We start from the raw sequence: 21,880 nt of genomic DNA, 5'->3' as shown, positions 1-21,880 counted from the left end.
GGAGAAACTTTCCGACAGTGAGAACAATCAACCAATGGAACAGCTTGCCCTCGGAAGTTGTGGGAGCGGCATCAGTTGAGACTTTCAAGAAGAGATTGGACTGCCATTTGTCAGAAATGGTGAAGGGTGGGGGGTTGGACTAGATGACCTACAAGGTCCCTTCCAACTCTGATTATGTTAATTTATTGCTTCAGTGTGAACCTGCTTGCATTTATTGTTTTAATGCCTACCATTACCACCAGTGGTGGGATTCAAATTCTTTTACTACCAGTTCTGTGGTCATGGCTTGGTGGGCATGGCATGGCTTGGTGGGCATGGCATGGCTTTGTGGGTGTGGCTTGGTGGGCATGGCAGGGGAAGGATACTGTAAAATCTCCATTCCCACCCCACTCCAGCGAAGGTTACTGCAGAATCCCTATTCCATCCCCATCCCATTCCAGCTCCATTCTCCTGTGCAGGGCAACAAAAGAAGACCCAGCTGATCAGCTGGGACTTGGGAGGCAGAGAATAGATGGGGGCGGGGCAGGTCAGAGGTGGGATTTGCTGGCTTTCTGAACGACTCAAAATTTCCGCTACGGTTCTCCAGAACCTGCTGAATATCACTTCTGATTACCACCCCTTGATGAGAGTCTCCCAAAACTCTTCAGAATCCCTTTTGGTTTAGCTGCTCTGACAAACTTAAGCCAATGAAGAGCATGAAAAAAGAAATTAAAGGCCTGTTTATCCAATGTTGGCCATGTGGAATCCTGAACACCCAACTTTTAGAAGTGTGCACTTCAATTCCCTGGATTCTCCCAGAGAATTCTGGGAGTTTTAAGTTCACACATCTAAAATTTGCCAAGACTGAGAAAACCTGAAAAGTGCAACGTTATATGATCTACAACAAAGATGACACCTTTGGTCAAGGGCTATATAGAACAGTGAACCTAAGGCTGTAGTATTAAAGCACAGCCAACAATTATGGATGCTAAGCTTTATGGAAAGCACTACATTGTGAGGGTTTTTTTAAAAAAATTAAATTAAATTGTGAACTGCAAAGTGAGAATATAGAAATCAATTTTCTTCACTGCATTCTTTCATCAGAACACTTTTTTATTTTTTTAAAAAAATCATATTATTTTAACAGCCAAACTATTTATATTTTAAAGCACTTAGATCTTGCTCTTCAGTCTGGAAAGCTCTTAGAGTAACTTACAGTATAAAATAATAATTTAAAAAAAACAACAACCCAGACTATCACTTCCCCTCGGCCTCCTGATTTGAAAGACACCGTGTTGAAGGAACTGGAAACAGAACGAGAAAAGAAAGTTTCGGTTATTTGCCTTGAGAATAAAGTCTCTGCTACTCAAAATAATTTGGCAAAATCACTTTATTCTTTACAGGCAGACACATGCGAGCATGTTGTAGAAGTTCTCTGCTAGCTACGTAAGAAGAACAATCCTCTCTTCCGTGGTTGTCACAGAATCATTGCAAACCATTCTTTTCCTATCTCTGAATTCCTATATCAAATAGGAGGGTGAATTAGAGACCAAAAGAGTTCTCCCAGCTGCACAAATTGCTTTGCCCCTGTTCTAGCAATTTTTTAAATTGTTGCTCTTCAAAGATTCTAATAGCGTAATTGATTCTCAAAAAGGTCTCATAGGAGAAGGGTGAACAGGAAATAATCATCATCACAGGACTCAGTTAAGTGGACAAAAATGCCAAATGCAGTCTAAACTCCTGGCTGACTTTGCAACAAACCATAATAAAATTAATTCTTGAACACTGTCGGCAGTGACAAATTTACCATCAGTCAATTGCAAAAGACAGCTTCAATGGGAACAGCTTATATCCTGTGACAATACCTCTAACACTCGGGTGTCAAACTCGCGGTGTCACGTTGCTGTCACATGACATTGCATGACATTTTTCCCCTTTATGGAGCTGGGGTGGACATGGCCTGCATGTGACGCATCCGGCCCATGGGCCACCAGTTTGACACCCCTGTTCTAACACCATCAAACGTCAACATCTGCCTATCACAAGTCCTTGGGAAGGGCTTGATTGGAGGACAAATATACCAAATGCAGTCCAAACATTTGGCTGACTTGCGACCAACCACGATAACCACAACAATTGTTGATAAGAAAGGCAAAACAGTCTGGATTGTGGCCATGGAAGTAGCAGTAGCACTTAGCAATAGCATTTAAGACTTATATACTGCTTTATAGTGCTTTACAGCCCTCTCTAAGGCGGTTTACAGAGTTAACATACTGCCCCCAACAATTTGGGTCCTCATTTTACCCACCTTGGTAGGATGGAAGGCTGAGTCAACCTGGAGCCTGGTGGGATTCGATCTGCCAAATTGCAGTAGGAGTAGCTTGCAGTACTGCACTCTAACCACTGCACCACCGAGGCTCTTATACCTGGAGACAGCAGAATAGAAGAAGAACTGGAGAAAATAAGAAAATATAAAGATCCACAAATAGAAATAGAATGACTGTGGCAAGAGAGAGCTAAGGTACTACCGATAGTAATAGGTGCCTTTGGTGCAATCCCAAAACAACCGAATCACCACTTGAACGCCATCGGCATTGACAAATCCACCATCAGTCAATTGCAAATGGCGGCTTTACTTGAAACAGCTTCCATCCTGCCACGATATCTGTAACACTGTCAAACATACACATCTGCCATTCCAGGTCCTTGAGAAAGCTATAAAAATGCCAAATCCAGTTAGAACCTCTGACTGACTGTGTGATGAACCATAATAATGCAATAGCAAGCTAGTAACCTGATAGGCAGGTACCATATGGTAGGATGTTTATAGGGATGTTTCAGGAATTGCAACAAGATCCTATCGCTAGAAGGCCTGGGAGATTCTGAGATGCCGTGGAAATGTGAGGTATTGTTAATGCAAGATATTAGATATGGAGCCAAATCAACAGAACAACAAACAGATCTGTTTCTTTCCGTGCCAAAAGGAATAGCAAAGCAGAAGGAATGCAGTGCTGGGAGGAAGAGGGGAGGTGAAGAGCAGAGAAGTCTTCATTAATTTCTTAAAAACATCAGAGTTTGCTCCTCCGTCTTCTTTGATGTGATGCAGATTGTTGCAAAGAGGCCAGGGAGCACTTGAACAAATATTGCTAAATACTATTCAGAATGGATCAGACTGAACCACGAGGGAGCTGGGCCCTGAAAGCAGGCAACACAGTAATCCATGATTTCAACAACATTACCAGCTGGGTTCCAGCTAACCACATTGACCAAATAAGGAAAGTGTCTTCATGCTTGGAATCCTTTCCCAGTTAGCTCACACTACTTCCCCCCACTACAGTTGGGGAATATAAAAGATAGAGGTCATTCTTCTCCCCCAGCCCCCACCCCCATTTTCTAGCTCAGATAAATCTGATTGCCAGGCTATCCAGTGCATATTGGGACTTGCTAACGGTAGGGGAAGGCAAGCGATTCAGTGACGTTAACAAAAACTTATCATATACCGCTATTCTTCATATATTTTGAATTACAGTTTCCAGCCAGCATGAGAAAAAGAGGAAGAGTCTGACAATTGGAATACAGGTAGTCCTCAAGCATTTATTAAATGACTGAAGTTACAAAAAGCACTGGAAAAAAAATTGACTTATGACTTTGACTTTTTCCACACTTACGACCGTTGCAGCATCCTCTTAGTCATGTGATCAATATCCAGACACTTGGCAACTGGTATGTATTTTATGACATGGGATCATGGGATCACCTTTTATGACCTACTGACAAGCAAAGTCAATGGGGGAGTCTGATTCACTTTACAATTGTGTTACTAACTGAACAACTGCAGTGATTCGCTTAGCAATCATGGAAAGAAAGGTCGTAAAATAGGTGAAAACTCACTTAACAACTGTCCTGCTTGGCAACAGAAATTGGAGGCTCAATTGTGGTTATAATTGGAAGATTACCCGCATAAAAGCAGGAGGTTTTTAAGAAGAGACTGGACAGTCTGAAATGTTGTAGAGCTGGGATGGCGAACCTATGACACGGGTGCCACAGGTGGCATGCAGAGCCATTTGTGTGGGCACACGAGCCCCAGCCAAACGTACCTGCACTGCGCATGTGCGTGACTCTCAGCTGATTTTTGGCCCGTTTGACGCCCGTTTGAGGGAGGGGACACATTGCATAGTGGGTGCTGGCCACACATGCACCACAACAAAAAGGTTCACTATCACTGTTATAGAGTTTCCTGCTTGAATAGGGGTTGGACTAGAAGACCTCCAAGGTCCCTTCCGGCTCCATTCTGAATTTCAGTCTTTGACAATTTCAAGATAGGAAATCATTAGCTAGCTTTGACTTAATACATACGATCGGAAGCCTGGTTAATCATAAACACAACTAATATTTACTTTTTTTATCTTCCCCATATTTATCAATTTAATAACTCTCGCAAATCATTTTCGATTTACGTAAGACCCCCCAATATTACAGAATCTCCCTACCCTGTTTATTCTCTCTATCCTAGCTCTACACACAGACCAGATCATCTCAGCTATAGGAAAAAGATGCCAGCATACACTACATATGACTAGCTCAATGGAGAGTAAGCTATGTTAAAAATAGAAGCCTAATCTATTCTACATCTTCCTGCAGTTTATAACAAATCTTGAAGATATGAGTAGTGTGAAACCCTTTCTTCTGAGAGCCATAAATTTTTTTAGCACATGAAATACCCATCAGACATAGGATAACAGTTAACAATGCATGCTGTTTTTTAATTCTCATTACAACCCAAACCCTCCAAAAGCATGCTATTGTCAGTTTGTGAGTAATGACTTGTCAATCACTTGTAACTGAATAACTAGGCAACAAAAATGTATTAATGTTGGCTGATTATTTGTACTGCTATCATGGGTTTTTTTTTGCATTTTTTTATTTTGTAGGTATTGTAATTTTTATGACATTAGCCACCAAAAGTGTGTACTGATTACAAGATCACACAAAAACAAACCAATCAATGAAGAGCTTCTTAGAACAAGAATGCGCTAAGTCTCCAACCTTGGCAACTTTATTACATGTGGACTTCAATTCCCAGAATTCCTCCATGCTGGCTGAAGAATTCTGGGAGATGAAGTCCACAAGTTGTAAAGTTGCCAAGATGGAGACCCTTGCCCCTCCCCTCAAAAACCATTGATCGAGGAGAATACTTTGTATACTTTGATTCTGAATTTAAAAGATGCAGCAGTGATGCAACAATAAAGTAAAAACATCAGTATTCCTTAACAACTTACCTTTGCTGCGCCAATTTGCTCTTTACGAAATTTTTCAAGTGGTGCTATTAAAACATCATCCGCATTCTGGATCTGAAATACCAAACCAAAAATAAATCATTATTTCAATATTTGGTATATTTTGAATTAGCTCAGTACTTTTTACATTTAAAATACTAATTACAGAAATGGCCAAATAGTCAAGTTAACCCCAGTGAACCTATTAAATGAAACATTTTCAAGGTGCCTGCCAAGTACAGAAATCACAATCTAGCTAAGAAGCATTTTATATAAATCCCAATCAATCCCCACTTACCAGGGGCACACAAAAGTTCCAATTTATTATAACCTTAGTAGGATGAAGAATGCTTCTCTACAAACTCTTCAAGACACTTGTCGGTAATATTAATAGTTATATTCAACATTTCAACTGTTTCTTGCTACCTAATATCATAGTTGTTTAAAACAAATCGCAGCCAGCACAATTATTTCAACTGCATCTACATAGATACCCATTATAGCAATGCTTCCCAAACCTTAGTAAACTACCCCAACCTCAAACATCTTGGGAGTTTGGACAGCAACTGGAACTACCCAGATTTACAATCGGATTGCTTAGCAACAACAATCTCAGCTCCAATTGTTGTTATAACCTGAGGACTACTTGTAGGCGCACCCAAGAATTCATTACGCAAATGACAAGAATTGCATACTGTATAATATATGCATCATGATGATGCTGGCATGAATTTTATTTGCATATACAGGTCACAGAAGCTGCCATTGGAGATCTAAGCACCATATCTATAATGACACTATATAAGGACTTATTCTCATTCATTCATTCCATTTCCATTTTGTCACAATCCCGCAAGACCACATTTAACTTTCAAAGTTGATTTCTTGAATAGAAAACATGCATCACCAATTTCTTAAAATACATTCAGTGGCACGACTAAACAAGTATTTGCTTTTAAAATGTTATGGCTGCTTCTACTATATTTATTACCAGTAATCCTTTTGAATGGAGACTTAATCATCCCATCTGTCCCCCAACTTCTGTATTTATACAGCTGAGACTTTTTTTTCTTAAAAAAAACAAAACAAATGCTTATGAATATTTAAAGAGAAAAATACTGTAAAACAAAGCTCCCTAGGCTGCAGTTATTTCACAGTAATTAGATTTTAGTGTTTTAACATTGATGCATTTCATGTATTTCAGTGTTAAATGTAGGATATTAGAGCAAGAAAATTGCCTAAAGCAGTTTTATATAATCATCTAGACATCATAAATATCACTCATATTTGGAAGATAAGCACTTGGCAAGCCAAATGAGCAAAGACTACAAACATTGAGGATATTTTATAAGGGTGCTTAAGATGTCCTAATGATCTGAAGGGAACAATTCCTAAGATTAAAGTACTGCTCTTAAGTGTAATATATAAAATTTATATGTATGGAAATAAAAATCAATTTGGATTATGGGACATAACTGAGTCTTCTTTGCAATGGGTGTTCAGGATTTGTTTAGGAATTATCTGCTAGACTTAATATAAAGGCATTATTTTTCCAGCTGGAGAGACCAAATCCTCACAGGGCTTAAGGAACTTATTTCAAAATATTTGCAATCCTCCTATTATCTGTTCCCAAGGAAAATGTAAACATTTTACAAGTCTCTGCTACTTCAACAAAAAGTGTGTATTTAGAGCCCTGAGCCACAAACAGATATTTCAGTTAAATTTGTTTCTGAGTGCAAATGAATATTGTAGAGGACTACCTAGCCTGCAATTTCACAAAATGTCAAAGAGATGCTAAGATAAATTGTTAAGTATCTATACTTACAGTGGTGGGATTCAAAATCTTTTACTACCAGTTTTGTGGGTGTGGCTTGGTGGGTGTGACGGGGGAAGGATATTGTAAAATCTCCATTCCCTCCCCACCCCACTAACCTGCTTTCCAGCCCCATTCTCCTGTGCAGGGCAACCAAAGAAGACCCAGCTGTCAGCTGGGACTCGGGAGGCAGAGAATAGATGGGGGCGGGGCCAGTCAGAGGTGGTATTTGCCAGTTCTCAGAACTACTCAAAATTTCCACTACAGGTTCTCCAGAACTGGTCAGAACCTGCTAAATACCCTCTTTATATACTTAATATGAAAACAACTTCATTTTTTTTTTAAAAAAATATTCCATGCTAATTGTCTCTGGAATTGTTTAGAATAGAAATCTTCAACCTTGGCAACTTAACAACCTGTGGACTTCAACTCCAAGAATTCCCCAGCCAGCCATGGGAATTGAAATCCACAAGTATTAAAGTTGCCAAGGCTGGGGACTTTTAGTTTAGAAGACTGGTACCTGTGATAGCGACCATGCACTGCTATATTTCTCTGCCGGCCAGAGAAAACCGGAGGTATGTCTATGAATTACTGTCTTCACATATGTAATTCTTCCTTCACTGATTCACTCACCTCTGTACAATTTTTGATCATCCAACGCTATCTTTAAAGAGATATCTCTTTAAAGGCAACACAACTATTTTATAAGCACAAATTATTTTGGGTTCTTGGTGTTTTCGAAGCTTCGTTCTTTCCCTGAAGATGTTTTATTACTAGGCCAGGCAATCCTATCACTGCACTGGTAGCTTGGTAACGAAACATCTGCAAAAATCAACCAAGTCTCAGAGAACCAAAGACCAAGAACCCAACTCTTGAATCCTGAGCTACCCATGTTACTGGTTCTCATTTATCTAAGGTCCTCCGTTTTAGAATCATTGTAATGCAGACTAACTGTTGGATTAAAAGTATTTATGTCAGTAATAACATCTGACCACACTTTTGTTGTTATAGCTGAACACTTCTACCTCTTTGTAACAATAGTCAATTTGTTTTTAATGCACAGGAAGTCCTGACTGTTCAAAGTTACAATGGCATTGAAAAAAATGACTTATGACCATTTTTCACACTTATGACCATTGCAACATCCCCATAATTTACAGTTGGATGCTTGACAACTGACTCATATTTATGACAGTTGCAGTGTCCCGGGATCATGTGAACCCCTTCTGCAACCTTCTGACTTCAAAAGGGCAGTGATTCACTTAACAACTGTGGCAAGAAAGGTCGTAAAATGGGGCACAACTCACTTAACAAATTTCTCACTTAGCAACATAAATTTTGGGCTCAATTGTGGTCATAACTTGAGGATTACCTGTACTCCATCTGGTGATATCCCATCACAGTATTGGTTATATGAAGATTGTGTTACCAATGAATTGCAAGAATAATGAAACCCTAAAGATGCAGCATTGGTCTACAAAGCAGAATGAGGAGTTTCTTGCAGAATAAAGACTAAAAGGGATAGGGGAGGTTGTTAAAAAATAAATTAAAATATTGTGATGAATTCAAGTATCAATGAACCCAGACGCATCCAAATCCTTTAAATTTAAATAAGTAAATAAAAGTCAGTTCCTTTATTAAGTCATCTTAAAAAGGGAAACATATACACAAACAACAGGGAGAGAAAGAAACACACATAACTTTTGCGGTCACCCAAAACCATGCTCTCAGGAATTGTAAAGAAATGCCTGTAATAAGTTCCTTATGTTGTCATTCCTTGCTTTTTTTTTTATAGGTTCAAGCACTGCCACAAGCTACACAAGCCAAATCTCTTCACCACGTATATACCAAACAATTAAAACAAAAGAAAAATGTAACCACAGTTGTCGTCCTTGTGAGGTTTCCATCCCAGCAAAAACTCTAATTGAATTTCAAAGATTTTTTAAAAAATACAAGCACTCTTGAGAGAAACAAAAGCATGGTATAGATTTTTTTTTTCTTTCATCATCGATATAGAAGTTCATAAAAGCAGAACCGTGCTATGAAAATTGAACAGGAAGTTTTCAAAATGCAAAACCTGCCTTATGGTTGTACCCTTCTTGAAGAGCTGAGCCAACTGGTTTCTCGCTTGCTAATGGCACAACTTCATGTGGTTTGGCGTTTTTCCCCATTTGTGGAAATTGTTGTCTCTCTGTGGCTCCCACAGAGAACTTGGGATTTCCTAATAGATTATGAGCCGCGGTGGCGCAGTGAATGCAGTACTGCAGGCTACTTCTGCTAACTGCCGGCTGCCTGCAATTTGGTAGTTCAAAACTCACCCAGGCTCAAGGTTGACTCAACCTTCCAAGGTTGGCAAAATGAGGATTGCCCCAGATTGTTTGGGGCAATGTGCCGACTCTGTAAACCACTTAAAGAATGTTGTAAAGCGCTGTGAAGTGGTATATAAGTCTAAGTGCTATTGCTGTAGATGTCAATTTGTAAAACATTGTATGCCATGAGAAAGGGTGGGGGGGAGACCTATCCTGTGAAAATCCTTTATTGGAAAATGTAAGTGATGACACCCAGTCCAAGAATGTGTTTCATTGGAGAAGCTGAATACACCCAGTGGGTGGGGGAAGACAGAGTCATAGTTGATTGTAAATTACATGCCTCAGAGTCGGTTTCATATAGGTTATGCTGGCATGTTGCTCCTAATAAATCTTTTGAAGTTGTTTGAAGCTTGTCTTGAGGCTTATGATTTAATTAGGGCGATCGCTGGAATCCTGACAATAGGTAATGCTTGACTAACAACCACAATTCAACCCAGGCAGTTGTTAAGTGAGTTCTACTCCATATTATAATCTTCTTTGCCATGTGTGCTAAGCGAATCACTACAGTTAAGTTAAACATGCACTTGTTAAGCAAATTTGCATTCCCTCATTGACTTTGCTTGTCAGAAACTCCCTAGCAAGGAGAATTGCAGGTGACAATTCCAGGATGCTGCAACCATTGTTGTCTTCCAAGCACCTGAAGTTTGATCACGTGAGCATGAGAATTAAAATTAGAATTATTTTTTATTGGCCAAGTGTGATTGGACACATAAGGAATTTGTCTTGGTGCAAATACTCTCAGTATACATAAAAGAAAAGATACACGTGTCAAGAGTAGAGAATCATAAGGTATAACACTTAATAATAGTCATAGGGTACAATAAGCAATCAAATCATACTAGGAAACAGTCCATATAGATCGTAAAGATACAAGTGACAAGTTACAGTCATACAGTCACAAGTTGGAGGGGATGGGTAATAAGAAGTGATGAGAAGATTAATAGCAATAGTAGTGCACACTCTGTAAATAGTTGGACAGTATTGAGAGAATTATTTGTTTAGCAGAGTGATGGGGTTCGGGGAAAAACTGTCCTTGTGTCTAGTTGCTCTGGTGTGCTCTATAGCGTCGTTTTGAGGGAAGGAGTTGAAACAGTTTATTTCCGGGATCTGTAAATATTTTCACAGCCCTCTTTTTGACATGTGCAGTATACAGGTCCTCGATGGGAGGCAGGTTGGTAGTAATTGTTTTTTTCTGCAATCCTAACTATCCTCTGAAGTCTGTGTCTGTCCTGTTGGATTGCAGAACCAAACTAGACAGTTATAGAGGTGCAGATGATAGACTCAATTATTCCTCTGTAGAACTGTATCAGCAGCTCCTTGGGCAGTTTGAGCTTTCGGAGTTGGCGCAGAAAGAACATTCTTTGTTGTGCTTTTTTGATGACTTTTTGATGTTAGGCGTCCATTTTAGGTCATGTGATATAATAGAACCTAGAAATGTGAAGGTCTCTACTGTTGATACTGTGCTGTCTAGTATTGTAAGAGGTGGTAGTATCGGAGGGAATGCCGCAATGGAGCAGAATACCTCTGTGAGGTAGTTAGGTGGTTTATAAATATGAAATATATATAAATAAATGGTCATAACTGTGAGAACTAGTCATACACCTTGGCCATAATCAATTTCAATTTCTCCCCTCAGGATGCCACTATAAAGCACTGTATGCCAAAGAAAGCAGATATATACTTTTTGTTCCCTGTGCCATCACTCTGATTAAGTGAACACTTAATTCCCACAGCATTGTCTCATTTCTCATCTTTCCTACTGTCTTCTCTTGATGGTTTCTTATGATTTATCCTTTGTTGTCTGCAACTTTGATCAATGATTGTAACTATGATTATGACCTATGACTTATTACTTGTTTACATGTACACTGTGGAGTTTATGCACCAGACACAAATTCCTTGTGTGTCCAATCACACATGGCCAATAAAGAATTCTATTCTATAAATCACTTTTTTCAGTGGCGTTGTAACCACACGTTTTTCAGTGGTGTTGTAACCACACGGGACTTGTGCTTAACTTCCTAACCTCTAACTAAGTGGTTTCTAAACTTGCCAAGTTCATGACTTGTGGACTTCAACTTCTAGAATTTCTCAGCCAGCCATGCTGGCTTAGGAATTCTGGGAATTGAAGTCCACAAATTTGGCTGAGCAATTCTGGGAATTGAAGTCCACAAGTCTTAAAGTTGCCAAGTTTGGAGACTCTGCTCTAGCCCAAGGCAATAGAAACTCCCCCTCCCCACTTCCTCACACCCTCACACAGGCTGTACAATACAACCTATGAGCTGCCATCCTTACAGTTTTCAGAGGGAATTCAGGCACAGGTTTTGATAACCAGGATGGTCTTTCCATTGATCAAGAGTTGATAAATGTATCTTTTCTTTTATGTATACTGAGAGTATTTGCACCAGGACAAATTCCTTGAGCGTCCAACCACACTTGGCCAATAAAGAATTCTATTCTATTCTATTCAAGGTTTCTGCAAAGCAAATATACAGAGCATATGCTGAAAACTCCATGAGGGCTTTGTTGAGTAAAGTTTCATCAATTCACTTCTCCAACATTGGGTAGGTTTGAAGGGACTTTTTCAGGCAATCCTCGATTTACAGCGATAACTGAGCTTATAATTTCAATTGTTAAGTCACAACAATCATAAAGCAGGTTGTTATGGGAACACACCCAATTTTGCAACCATTTTTGCAGCAATTGTAAAGTGAACATGGTGGTCATAAAATGAATGCCAAGGTCATTAAGCCATTACTTGCCATAGGGCAAATTTTGCTAAAAACTGGAAATAATAGCTGGTCTCCAGGAAAAATTTCATAAATTGCGGACATATGACTGTCTGGCGTTGCAAAAATATGGTCACCTGACCATGGCAGGACGAAACATGCAGACACTGGAATTCCAAATCTGTCTCATTTTTCAAAGTCCCATTTTCAAAATATGTTTTAATTTCAAGTGGTCGCTAAGTGAACACTCTATTATTTCGGGAGTTATTGTTGCTCAGAGGGAGAGTCATCTACCAAGTTATGATTTTTGTATTGTCTCACTGATAAGCTGGAGGATTTACTGACTGGCTCATGATTGTCCATATTTGTTGACAGCATTTTGAAGTTAATAAGAAGGAAGACATTCACATAATGGTTTGCAAAATGCTTTCGACAGACTGAATAAAGGTGTTTTCCATGTGGAATTGCCAATATTATGTATCCTTCTTTAACCTAGTGCCTTTCAACCAGTGATGGTACGCTACCGGTTCTTCCCGGTTCTGTGAAGCTGGTAGCAGCGATGAGCAGCGGAGACCGAACCGTTCTCTCCACCACTCTGCTGTTGGGCCTGCTCCCATACTCACCATTATCTTCTGCTTTTGAAGCGCAGATGCTTTGCATGGCACGTAAGAGTGCTGTGCGGCAGCTGCTGAAGTGACCAGGAGAGTGTAGGCTTCCAGGAGGTGAGTTGGAATGCCTCTGCGCCCGTGCAAAGTGCATGTTTGGCATGCGCATGCACCCAAAGTGTGTGCACACACGCAAAGTGCGCCCACTAAGCCACACCCACCGAACCAGTGGTAAAAGTTTTTGAATCCCACCACTGCTTCCAACATATTGGTGCAACTTTCCCACTTCAAATTATAATGGTTTGGAGGGCACAATAATAATACTCAAGTTGGATCCTGCAACAATAATAATAGCCCAATACAGATGGGAAAGCAGCAGACTGGACAAAGGGTGAAATTTCACAGACAGCAGTATTTTTTAAAAATGAGTAAGAAATTATTTTTGATGCATTTTATCTACCAGTTTGTTGTTTGTTTATTGTTTTAAGAAGAAAGATGGTAGTGTTACGATCATCAGATCTGAATGCCTTACAATTGTGAAGATGCCGCCTTTAATCGTGTTTAGTTCTTTTTCCTCTTAAAAACAGTTGCTGATCATTTTCTTGACAGATGCATAATGGAAAAAAGTTGCAAGCACTGTTCCCACCCAGATGATCCCCACAGTCAGGAAAGAAAGAGAGGGAAAAAAAAACTAAGGCCAGGGTCACTTTGAAATTTTGTTTTGAACAAAGTCTGATCCAGCAGAATAGTGCTTTTATCTTCTTTAAAACTGGATCGTTTTGTTCCCAAACTGTTTTGAGGCTGTCCTTCTTCTTCTCAATCTCAATATGGGAAGTGGGGGAAAAAAAGGAACAGAGAGTTGAATTGAATAGAGATGTCCACTATCCTGTTCCATTTAAAATCAAGAAGAATAAGTCAAGCTAATGGATAAATGCATTAACTTTACTTGGAAGCAATTATCCAAAGTGATTATGGGATCCCCTATCTTTTGAAAGTATCCAAATAGCAATAGCACTTAGACTTATATACCGCTTCATACTGCTTTACAGCCCTCTCTAAGCGCCTTACAGAGCCAGCCTATTGCCCCTAACAATCTGGGTCCTCTATTTCACCAACCTAGGAAGGATGGAAGGTTGAATCAACCTTGAGCCTGGTGGGAATTGAACTCCTGGAGTGACCAGTGAGTTAGCCTGTGGTCTGAGCAATGTTTCTCAACCTTGGCAACTTTTAAGACGCGTGAACTTCAGTTCATCAATTCAGGGCTGGCTAGGGCTTTCTGGGAGTTAAATGCATCTTAAAGTTGCTAAGGTTGAGAAAGACTGACATAGAGGATACTACCGGTGCTTTCATGTGGCTTCTTGTTCCAATTAGGAATTTGGACTGATTGGCTCCTTCTTATGCTACAACTCTATTTTCTACATTCCACAAGCAGAGCAAAATAGATTCCAATGATCTCATTGCGCGGAAATCTTGTGCATTACAAATTTCCCCCTTTAAAAATATGTCAGTAGAAAAGTGATTTCATATTTATGGTCCCGACACAGAGCGCCACTGACCCATGAAATAACTGTTTGGTGGCTTATGAAACAAGAGCAGAAAGCATGCAAGCGTATCTGTTGTACCGAAAGAATATAATTGGAAGCGATGGTTTCAACAGGATTTCATGAATGAACATGTTCAGGCACCCAGCCATATCAGCACTGCTGTTTGTAATGGTACCATGCCCAGCAGCCTTGAACTTGAAACTACTACTGTGCAATTCTGGATTCAGTAAAACCAGTACAAAAGTTTACCCACACAAGTCATAAAGATAAGCCCTAGATATAGAGAACGTGATGGCAACTCAGATATATATTTTAGCTTGGAGCTCTCTTCTCTCCTCAAAGCAGATGAGAGAGAGTGTAAGTCATAATGAAGAAGCCTATAAACTCCAGAGTTGAGTGAACAAGAATTTACTAGGACTAACAAAAACAGCCCTAAGGAACAATGAAGCTTTAGACTCCTTCTAAAATCTTCATCAAGCAAGTTTTTAGAACAAATCAAATAGAAAAGGAATAACAAAGTCTAATAATGAAACCAGATGTTTCAGCCTTGAAGTTTACAATTTTAGGTCAGTCCCAAGATAGGAAATATACACTGATAGACTAGTAGGTATTATCTGAGGCAGATTACAGCCTTAGGCAAATCTTCATCTCATCTTCTGTTAAGATCAAGCATCCAGGGTTATTACACAGGATTGTATTAAGATAAATTACACGAAGAACTTTGCTATGTTTCAAAGTACGGCTTGAAGTCCCAAAGATCATCAATCGCTTTTCAGGGCAACCAGGATTTGTGGTTTAAAAAAAAAAAACACCTAAGAAAAAGAGGAATGAATTATCTTTTTGAACAAGAAAGAGCAAGTAGCTCTATGATTTTGGAATCCTACCGTACAATCAGGTTGCACTTTGGCTGAACTCAGCTGAGCGGTATTCTCTCTCCCACTCCCACAAAGTGTGTTCATCAAGACAAAGACGACAAAGCTGTTTGGTATACCATGAAAAAAGGAGGCAGTTTTTAATGTCCAAAGGAAGCTCCGTTCAGCTGCTTTAGTGACATATCTGGGGTTTTGTTTTATATTAGGTTGTTCTGCTTATCAAGCGAAGTATAGATTTTCTAAAGCATATCATGCCCCGAAATATAATTTCTGGCAGTAATTATACAAGGGTTTCTGAGTTAAGAATAAGTAATTTGAAACACACTCATCCACTCACAGTATCAGGTAAATTCTCTTGTGCTTTGTTTTTATGTGTGTGAATAATCATTGTCAGAAGTAGTCAGAAAGAATGCAGCTTTCTCCTCCTGTTTTCCCCACAACAACCCTGTGAGGTAGGTTGGGTTAAGAGTGAGTGACTGGCCCAAAGTCATCCAGCTGTCTTTCATGGCTAAGATGAGACTTGAACTCACCATCTCCCATTTGCTAGCCCAGTGCCTTGACCAAGTGAGCCTAGATCACTAGACCAAACTGGGCCCTCTTTATTTTATTTGTAGCCAGTCCTCCTGATTTCTCAGAATCTTCTTAAGCCTTCAGAAATTTAATATGTTTACAATAACTTCTAGCATCCCCAGCAAATTTAACAAATAGCTATATTAACTACAAATTTGAGGAGTTGAAGACTCGAAATATATGGAGAACAAAGGATTGATCAGTTCTATTAGTATTGGGTCTATTAGTATTCCACATGAATAATGAAATGGAATATTTCGTGTCATTGTCAAAGCAAGAAGTCCTTAGACAGAAACTGTTTTATAGTAATTTATTCTGGGGAGGAAAGAACAGCTTAAGAGTATGATGCAAGCATACCTGGCAGACTCTCCATCATGAGTCCGAAATAAATTAGTAAATTCTTGTGCAACCAACTGAAGAGAGGAAAATCCCAATGGTTCCCAAATGGAATTTTACACAAAGCTCAGTCTTGTTCTTAGAAGGTCAATGAAATCTCTGTTCTGGATTTCAAATTCTTGGGTTAAAAACAAGTGCAATTTTTATTAGGTATTGTTAAAAAGCAGACCATCATAACTCTGATATTATCTCAAAAAACATCTGCCTTGTGCTTCTGTCCAATGTGCTTTTTCTATTTAAGATGTATTTGTCTAGCTTTTTCTAATGACCTTGGACTGTTAGATGCAAGGTCTCTGGAAAAATACCACACATAATGGCAGACAACACAACCGTCTAAGATCTAAGACCCTATCAGCAAGTCTGCCATATCTATGGTAAATGAATGCATTCAATATGCTATTTTTCTCTCAACACTTAGGCAGTGGTGCGCTGTTTCACTGAGCTGATTGCTTTTTAAGGTCCTTGTTTATTCTAGCTAAAGGCTTCCATGAAACCTGGCACTGTGCTCCATGAAGTTTCTGGAAGATTCTGCAGATTGGTGATTGGCGGTCATTATTTTGCCAGGTTAGACACATTCTTAACTGGTCAAGTCCTTATCTACAAAGCCTTCATTCTTTGAACAAGTTGCTTATTTCTGAATCAAAGCCACATTTTCTTAACTGTTTCACTGTTTTTATTACCAGCATAAACCCTCAACAGCAACAGCACTTAAGACTTATATACCACTTCACAGTACTTTACAGCCCTGTCTAAGCAGTTTACAGAGTCAGCATATTGCCTCCAACAATCTGGGTCCTCATTTCACCAACCTCGGAAGGATAGGTTGAGTCAACCTTGAGCTGCTCAGAACTGAACTCCAAGAGTGAGCAGTGAGTTAGCCCTGCAGTACTGCATTCTCACCACTGTGTTACCACGCTCTTAAGAATAGTTTATATCCTTGGCATAGCCGATATTTTATTCTAATGAGCAGTAGGTTTCAAGGAATCCATGATGCTGTAGATTGAAATGGTAGCCTTCTGAACTACAGATGTTACGTTTATGACCTGCCTTCAAACCACCCTCAAACTGTGGGGTTGAGACTCACAGATCTGTGGGAAGAAAAGACTACTCTCTGCCTTCAAATGTACTTTCCCCCTACAGACTATGACACAATAAAGGCTTGGACATTATAGTAAATCAAATGAAATTACATTATGGCCTGAGGCCATTTCAAGGGCACTATGGATGAAATCACTCACTTTCTATACCATCCTATAACTTCCCTCCCCCCATCATTTGTGTTTTATTTATTTATTTACTTATTAAATTTCTACACTGCTCCATTCCAAACAGACTTTGCGGAATTAATAGCAGTATTACGGGGGGGGGAAAAAAGCAGTCACAGTTCAATGACAAAATAGCAACGGCAAAAGCAATAGAAGCTTCTTGGGATAAAAAGCAAATAAGAAAGTCCAGGTGCCTCTTGAAAAAGCACCTTTGGGACAACCATGATCTGTGTGACTGAGAATCTCCACGGAGATTTGGCAATAGCAATAGCGCTTAGATTTATACACTGCTTCACAGAGCTTTACAGGGGTCTCTAAGTGGTTTATCAATGTCATAATATTGCCCCCAACAATCTGGGTCCTCATGTTACTGATCTTGAAAGGATGGAAGGCTGAGACAACCAGAGGTGGTATTCAGCAAGTTCTGACCAGTTCTGAAGAACCGGTAGCAGAAATTTTGAGCAGTTCAGAGAACCAGCAAATAACATCTCTCACTGGCTCCGGCCCCATCTATTCTCTGCCTCCCGAGTCCAAGCTGATTGGCTGGGTCTTCTTTTGTTGCCCTGCACAGGAGAACGGGGCTAGAAAGCAGGTTAGTGGGGTGGGAAGGGAATGGAGATTTTACAGTATCCTTCCCCTGCCATGTCCACCACACCACACCCACCAAGCCACACCACACCCATCAAGCCACGCCCAAAGAACTGGTAGTACAAAAATTTTGAATCCCACCACTGGAGTAAACTTTGAGCCAATGAGGATCGAACTCCTGGTAGGGGGCAGAGTTAGTCTGCAATACTGCATTCTAACCACTGCATCACCAGGGATCATACGTCCATATTGTGCCCATCCATCCATCTATCCATCCATCCATGACTTGCGTGAAAAGTCAAGTGTTTAAAAAATGCTTAAAGAGGATCAGAGTAAAAACCCAGAATACCATACACTTCTCTGCAGCGCAGCAGTTTCCATACACAGTTTGTGCTTTCTTGAGTGCAATGGGTATGGCACAATTAAAGATAGTGTGTCAAATCTTAAAAGTCATGAGCCAACTCAGAAGACCATTAGAATTTTTTTTACCAAACTGTGACACCTCATAATCTGCTTTCCTTCTAGTGGTACAACTATTATTTTAAAGAAATTATAAAAGTGGGGGAATCCTCCAACTGCTTTTGGGCTGCAACTGTTCTTTACTGGGTATTTTAATGCCTTTCATTCTCCTTTTCATCCTCCCTTTATTGTTATTGTGGGCAGTGTTGTTTTAAGTCAGCTACCCAGATTGCTTCAGATATTTTAACAGAATAACAGAGTTGGAAGGGGCCTTAGAGGTCTTCTAGTCCAACCCCTGCTCAAGCAGGAAACCCTATACCATTTCAGACAAATGTTTTCTCAATCCCTTCTTTAAAACTTCCAGTGTTGGAGCATTCACAACTTCTGGAGGAAAGTTGTTCCACTGATTAATTGTTCTAACTGTCAGGAAATTTCTCCTTAGTTCTAGGTTGTTTCACTCCTTGATTAGTTTCCATCCATTACTTCTTGCCCTGCATTCTGGTGCTTTGGAGAATAGCTTGATTCCCTCTTCTTTGTGGCAACTCTTGAGATACTGGAACCCTGCTTTCATGTCATCCCTAGTTCTTCTTTTCACTGAGCTAGACATGCCCAATTCCAGCAACTGTTCCTCATATGCAGGGGTGGGATCTGACAGGGTTAACTATCAGTTCGGTGCGAGTACCTGTAAATCGTCATCAGCCTGGAGCCTGGACAGCTGAGCAGCGCTGCGTGGAGAAGCAGCCTTTGAAAAAGTACTTTTTTCCGGCTTTTTAAACTGCAGCTGTGCCTCGCTGGGCAGCTGAAGTTGAAAAATCAGGAAATAAAGATCAGGTGACAGCCCAGGTGGGTGGGTGGGCAAAAACATCAGCAGACATAGAACCGATTCTATGTCTGCTGCTCTTCAGAGCTACCGGTTCTACAGAGGTGGACAGAATCAGTAGAAACCCACCCCTGCTCATATGCTTTAACAACTTCGATCTCCTAATATCATTGGAGTCTATGAATTCCAACTAGCATGGCCAATGGTCAAGAATGATGGGTACCTCTGTCTAAAAGAAGACCAATACCAAGTCACTCTGCAGTGATTCCCCATTTCTTCACACTTCTTCTTTCCCCCATCCAATTAATTATCCTTTTGCTTAAAAAAAACATGAAAGGCTGATAACGAAATGGAAAATGCTAAGATACAGAAAATAAATTTCTCTTAAATAATTTTTAAAGCCTATTAAAACCTCTGCTTCTAAAAAAAAAGTCATTAAGAGAAAACAGGATCCTAAGATAGGAATGCATCGGGATGGAGGAAATAATATGAATAACTGTAAGCATTTTGCTATTAACCCCCACAAAGAAAGCAAAAGGAAATGCTACAGATAGCAAAGATAAGTGAGCTTGGTCTTTAACAGCAATATTAATATTTTACAAGTTAGAAGGGGGTTTCATGTGACGTTCAATTTCCCTTCTTTTACCAGACATATGTTTTTTTTTCTTCCTTATTCTACCCTGCAGTGCTCTAGACAAAAGCTCTTGGCACGAAGGCTTGTACTTAAAGCCATTTTTCATTAGCTAGTAAAAAGGGAGTATCAAGAGATTGTGCACTGTTAAGTTATTTCTGATTGGGAATGATTATGACAGAACATTACTTAGGTATTTCCATATATCATGGTGTTCTCTTGGACACATACAAAAGCAATTCCAACTAAATGTTAGCCTACAAGACTCTTTTATTGTTGCCTGAGAATTTTCTTTTAAACTCTCAAGAAAGTAGTCATGATGTTCCTTGAATAAAGGCAGAGTTGTGTTTGACTTTGAGGGGCCAGGGTGGGTGTGCCAGGGTGGGCGTGGCCAGCTCAACATTACTTGGGACGGGGGAGCCTATGATGACTCGAGCACTCTGCTAGTGAAAACAGGCTCCCAAGCTCCATTTTCGGCTGCAAAAACTTCCTGCAACCATCTGCCAGCAAAAACGGAGCTCGGGAGGAACGCCTGCCACCCTCTGCCTGTGAGAAAAAAGCTATGGAGAGCCACCTGTGGCCCTTGTGAGCTCCATTTTCAGCTGTACTTGCCTCCTGCAATCCTCTGCCAGTGAAAATTGCCGGCAGAGGCACCGTGGGCTGTTTCCAGGGCAGGGCCTTGGGCCAGATCTAAGCACCCCAAGGGCTGCATCTGGCCCCTGGGCCTTGAGTTTGAATAAAGGCATGCAACAGGCAAAATTTTATAACGGCTTTTTGCATGTTTCAAAACACGCACACAACATTTTAAGGAGAATAATCGATCGCTATATGTCCACCTCTAACCCAGAGGTGGAATTCAATTTTTTTTTACTACCGGTTCTTTTTTTCTTTTTTGAAAATTTTATTTGGGTTTTCACAAAAACAAAATACAAATAAAACATCTTTTTTTGGAAATAGCATGGTCCCAGGTTATCACTTCTTCATATAGACACAAACTCAATTTCATGCTCATTTTTATGTTCTGTTCCATATCTTATTACTGTTTTATATTTTCTACATAGTTTTTCCCCTTTTAATTTTCTCAACTTTATTTTAATTATCTCATCTCAATTCAAATCATTATATGTATACTTTTGTCTGTCCTGTTGAAATTTCATATTATCTTTTTTCATTAAACAAATTTTCCCCTGTAGTTACTAATTGGAGCATGACACCTTTATATCTTTTAATTTTATCCATTCAAACTCTTATTTAAGCTTCAATGTATACCTTTAAGATTATAGCATTAAATATAATACATAACTTCCAGTCAAATTCTGCTTGGTACATTCTTAAAATACACACTATATTCTTTAAAAAAAAAAGCTCATATATATGTAAATAAATCACACATTCCATTCCAATTCAATTCTATCATTAATATTCATTAAAATCTTAACATCTTTAACATTTCTTTTCAATTAAATATCATACTTCCTTGGGAACACTTATAAACTTTCCATAATTAATTCTTTTTTTCCCCATATTTCTCACTTATATTTTTATAAATCATTACTAATAATTAAAGTGTCCCCATCCTTTCCTAATTTAATTATCTCATTCACTTTAATTCATTTATTTATTAACAAACATTCCACTACATTACAGTGAATATTTTACCCATCATTTTAGTCATATTTTCTAAAATTATTTCTATTTGTAATATAACAATGCAATTTTATGTACCTTTGTAGAATCCCTTTTACAATTAAATTTTCACCCATTATCTCTAAACAGGCTTATGGTTTCAATCCTTATATCTTTTCCCTGTTTCTCTATATCTTGTTTCTACCTTTTACAACTTCTTTTCCTTACCTTCTTCCCCCTCTTCTTCTCCCTCCCCTTTTTACCCCCTCGTCTCTCTACTTCTAATTCTCTCATCTGTAATCCCCTCTTCTGTTGCTTTCTAATATTATACTTATCTT

At 39.3% G+C, this 21,880-nt stretch overlaps 1 protein-coding gene across 2 annotated transcripts in view; it reads right to left on the bottom strand.

The window, feature by feature from the left end:
* The window catches only part of ARHGAP42 (Rho GTPase activating protein 42), a 158,979-nt gene that overhangs the window by 79,171 nt on the left and 57,928 nt on the right, over nucleotides 1–21,880 (bottom strand). For both annotated transcript variants that reach the window (XM_026706881.2, XM_087937062.1), the window contains one exon: nucleotides 5,259–5,330. In XM_026706881.2, coding sequence (XP_026562666.2) covers nucleotides 5,259–5,330 — 72 coding nt within the window. The remainder of the gene's footprint in view (nucleotides 1–5,258; nucleotides 5,331–21,880) is intronic.

The sequence above is a fragment of the Pseudonaja textilis genome, chromosome 7, assembly GCF_049901715.1.
Source record: "Pseudonaja textilis isolate UNSWEBS1 chromosome 7, rPseTex1.2, whole genome shotgun sequence".
Lineage (NCBI taxonomy): Eukaryota > Metazoa > Chordata > Lepidosauria > Squamata > Elapidae > Pseudonaja > Pseudonaja textilis.
Note: the sequence above shows the minus strand (reverse complement) of the source record. Positions and strands in the feature narration are given on the sequence as shown.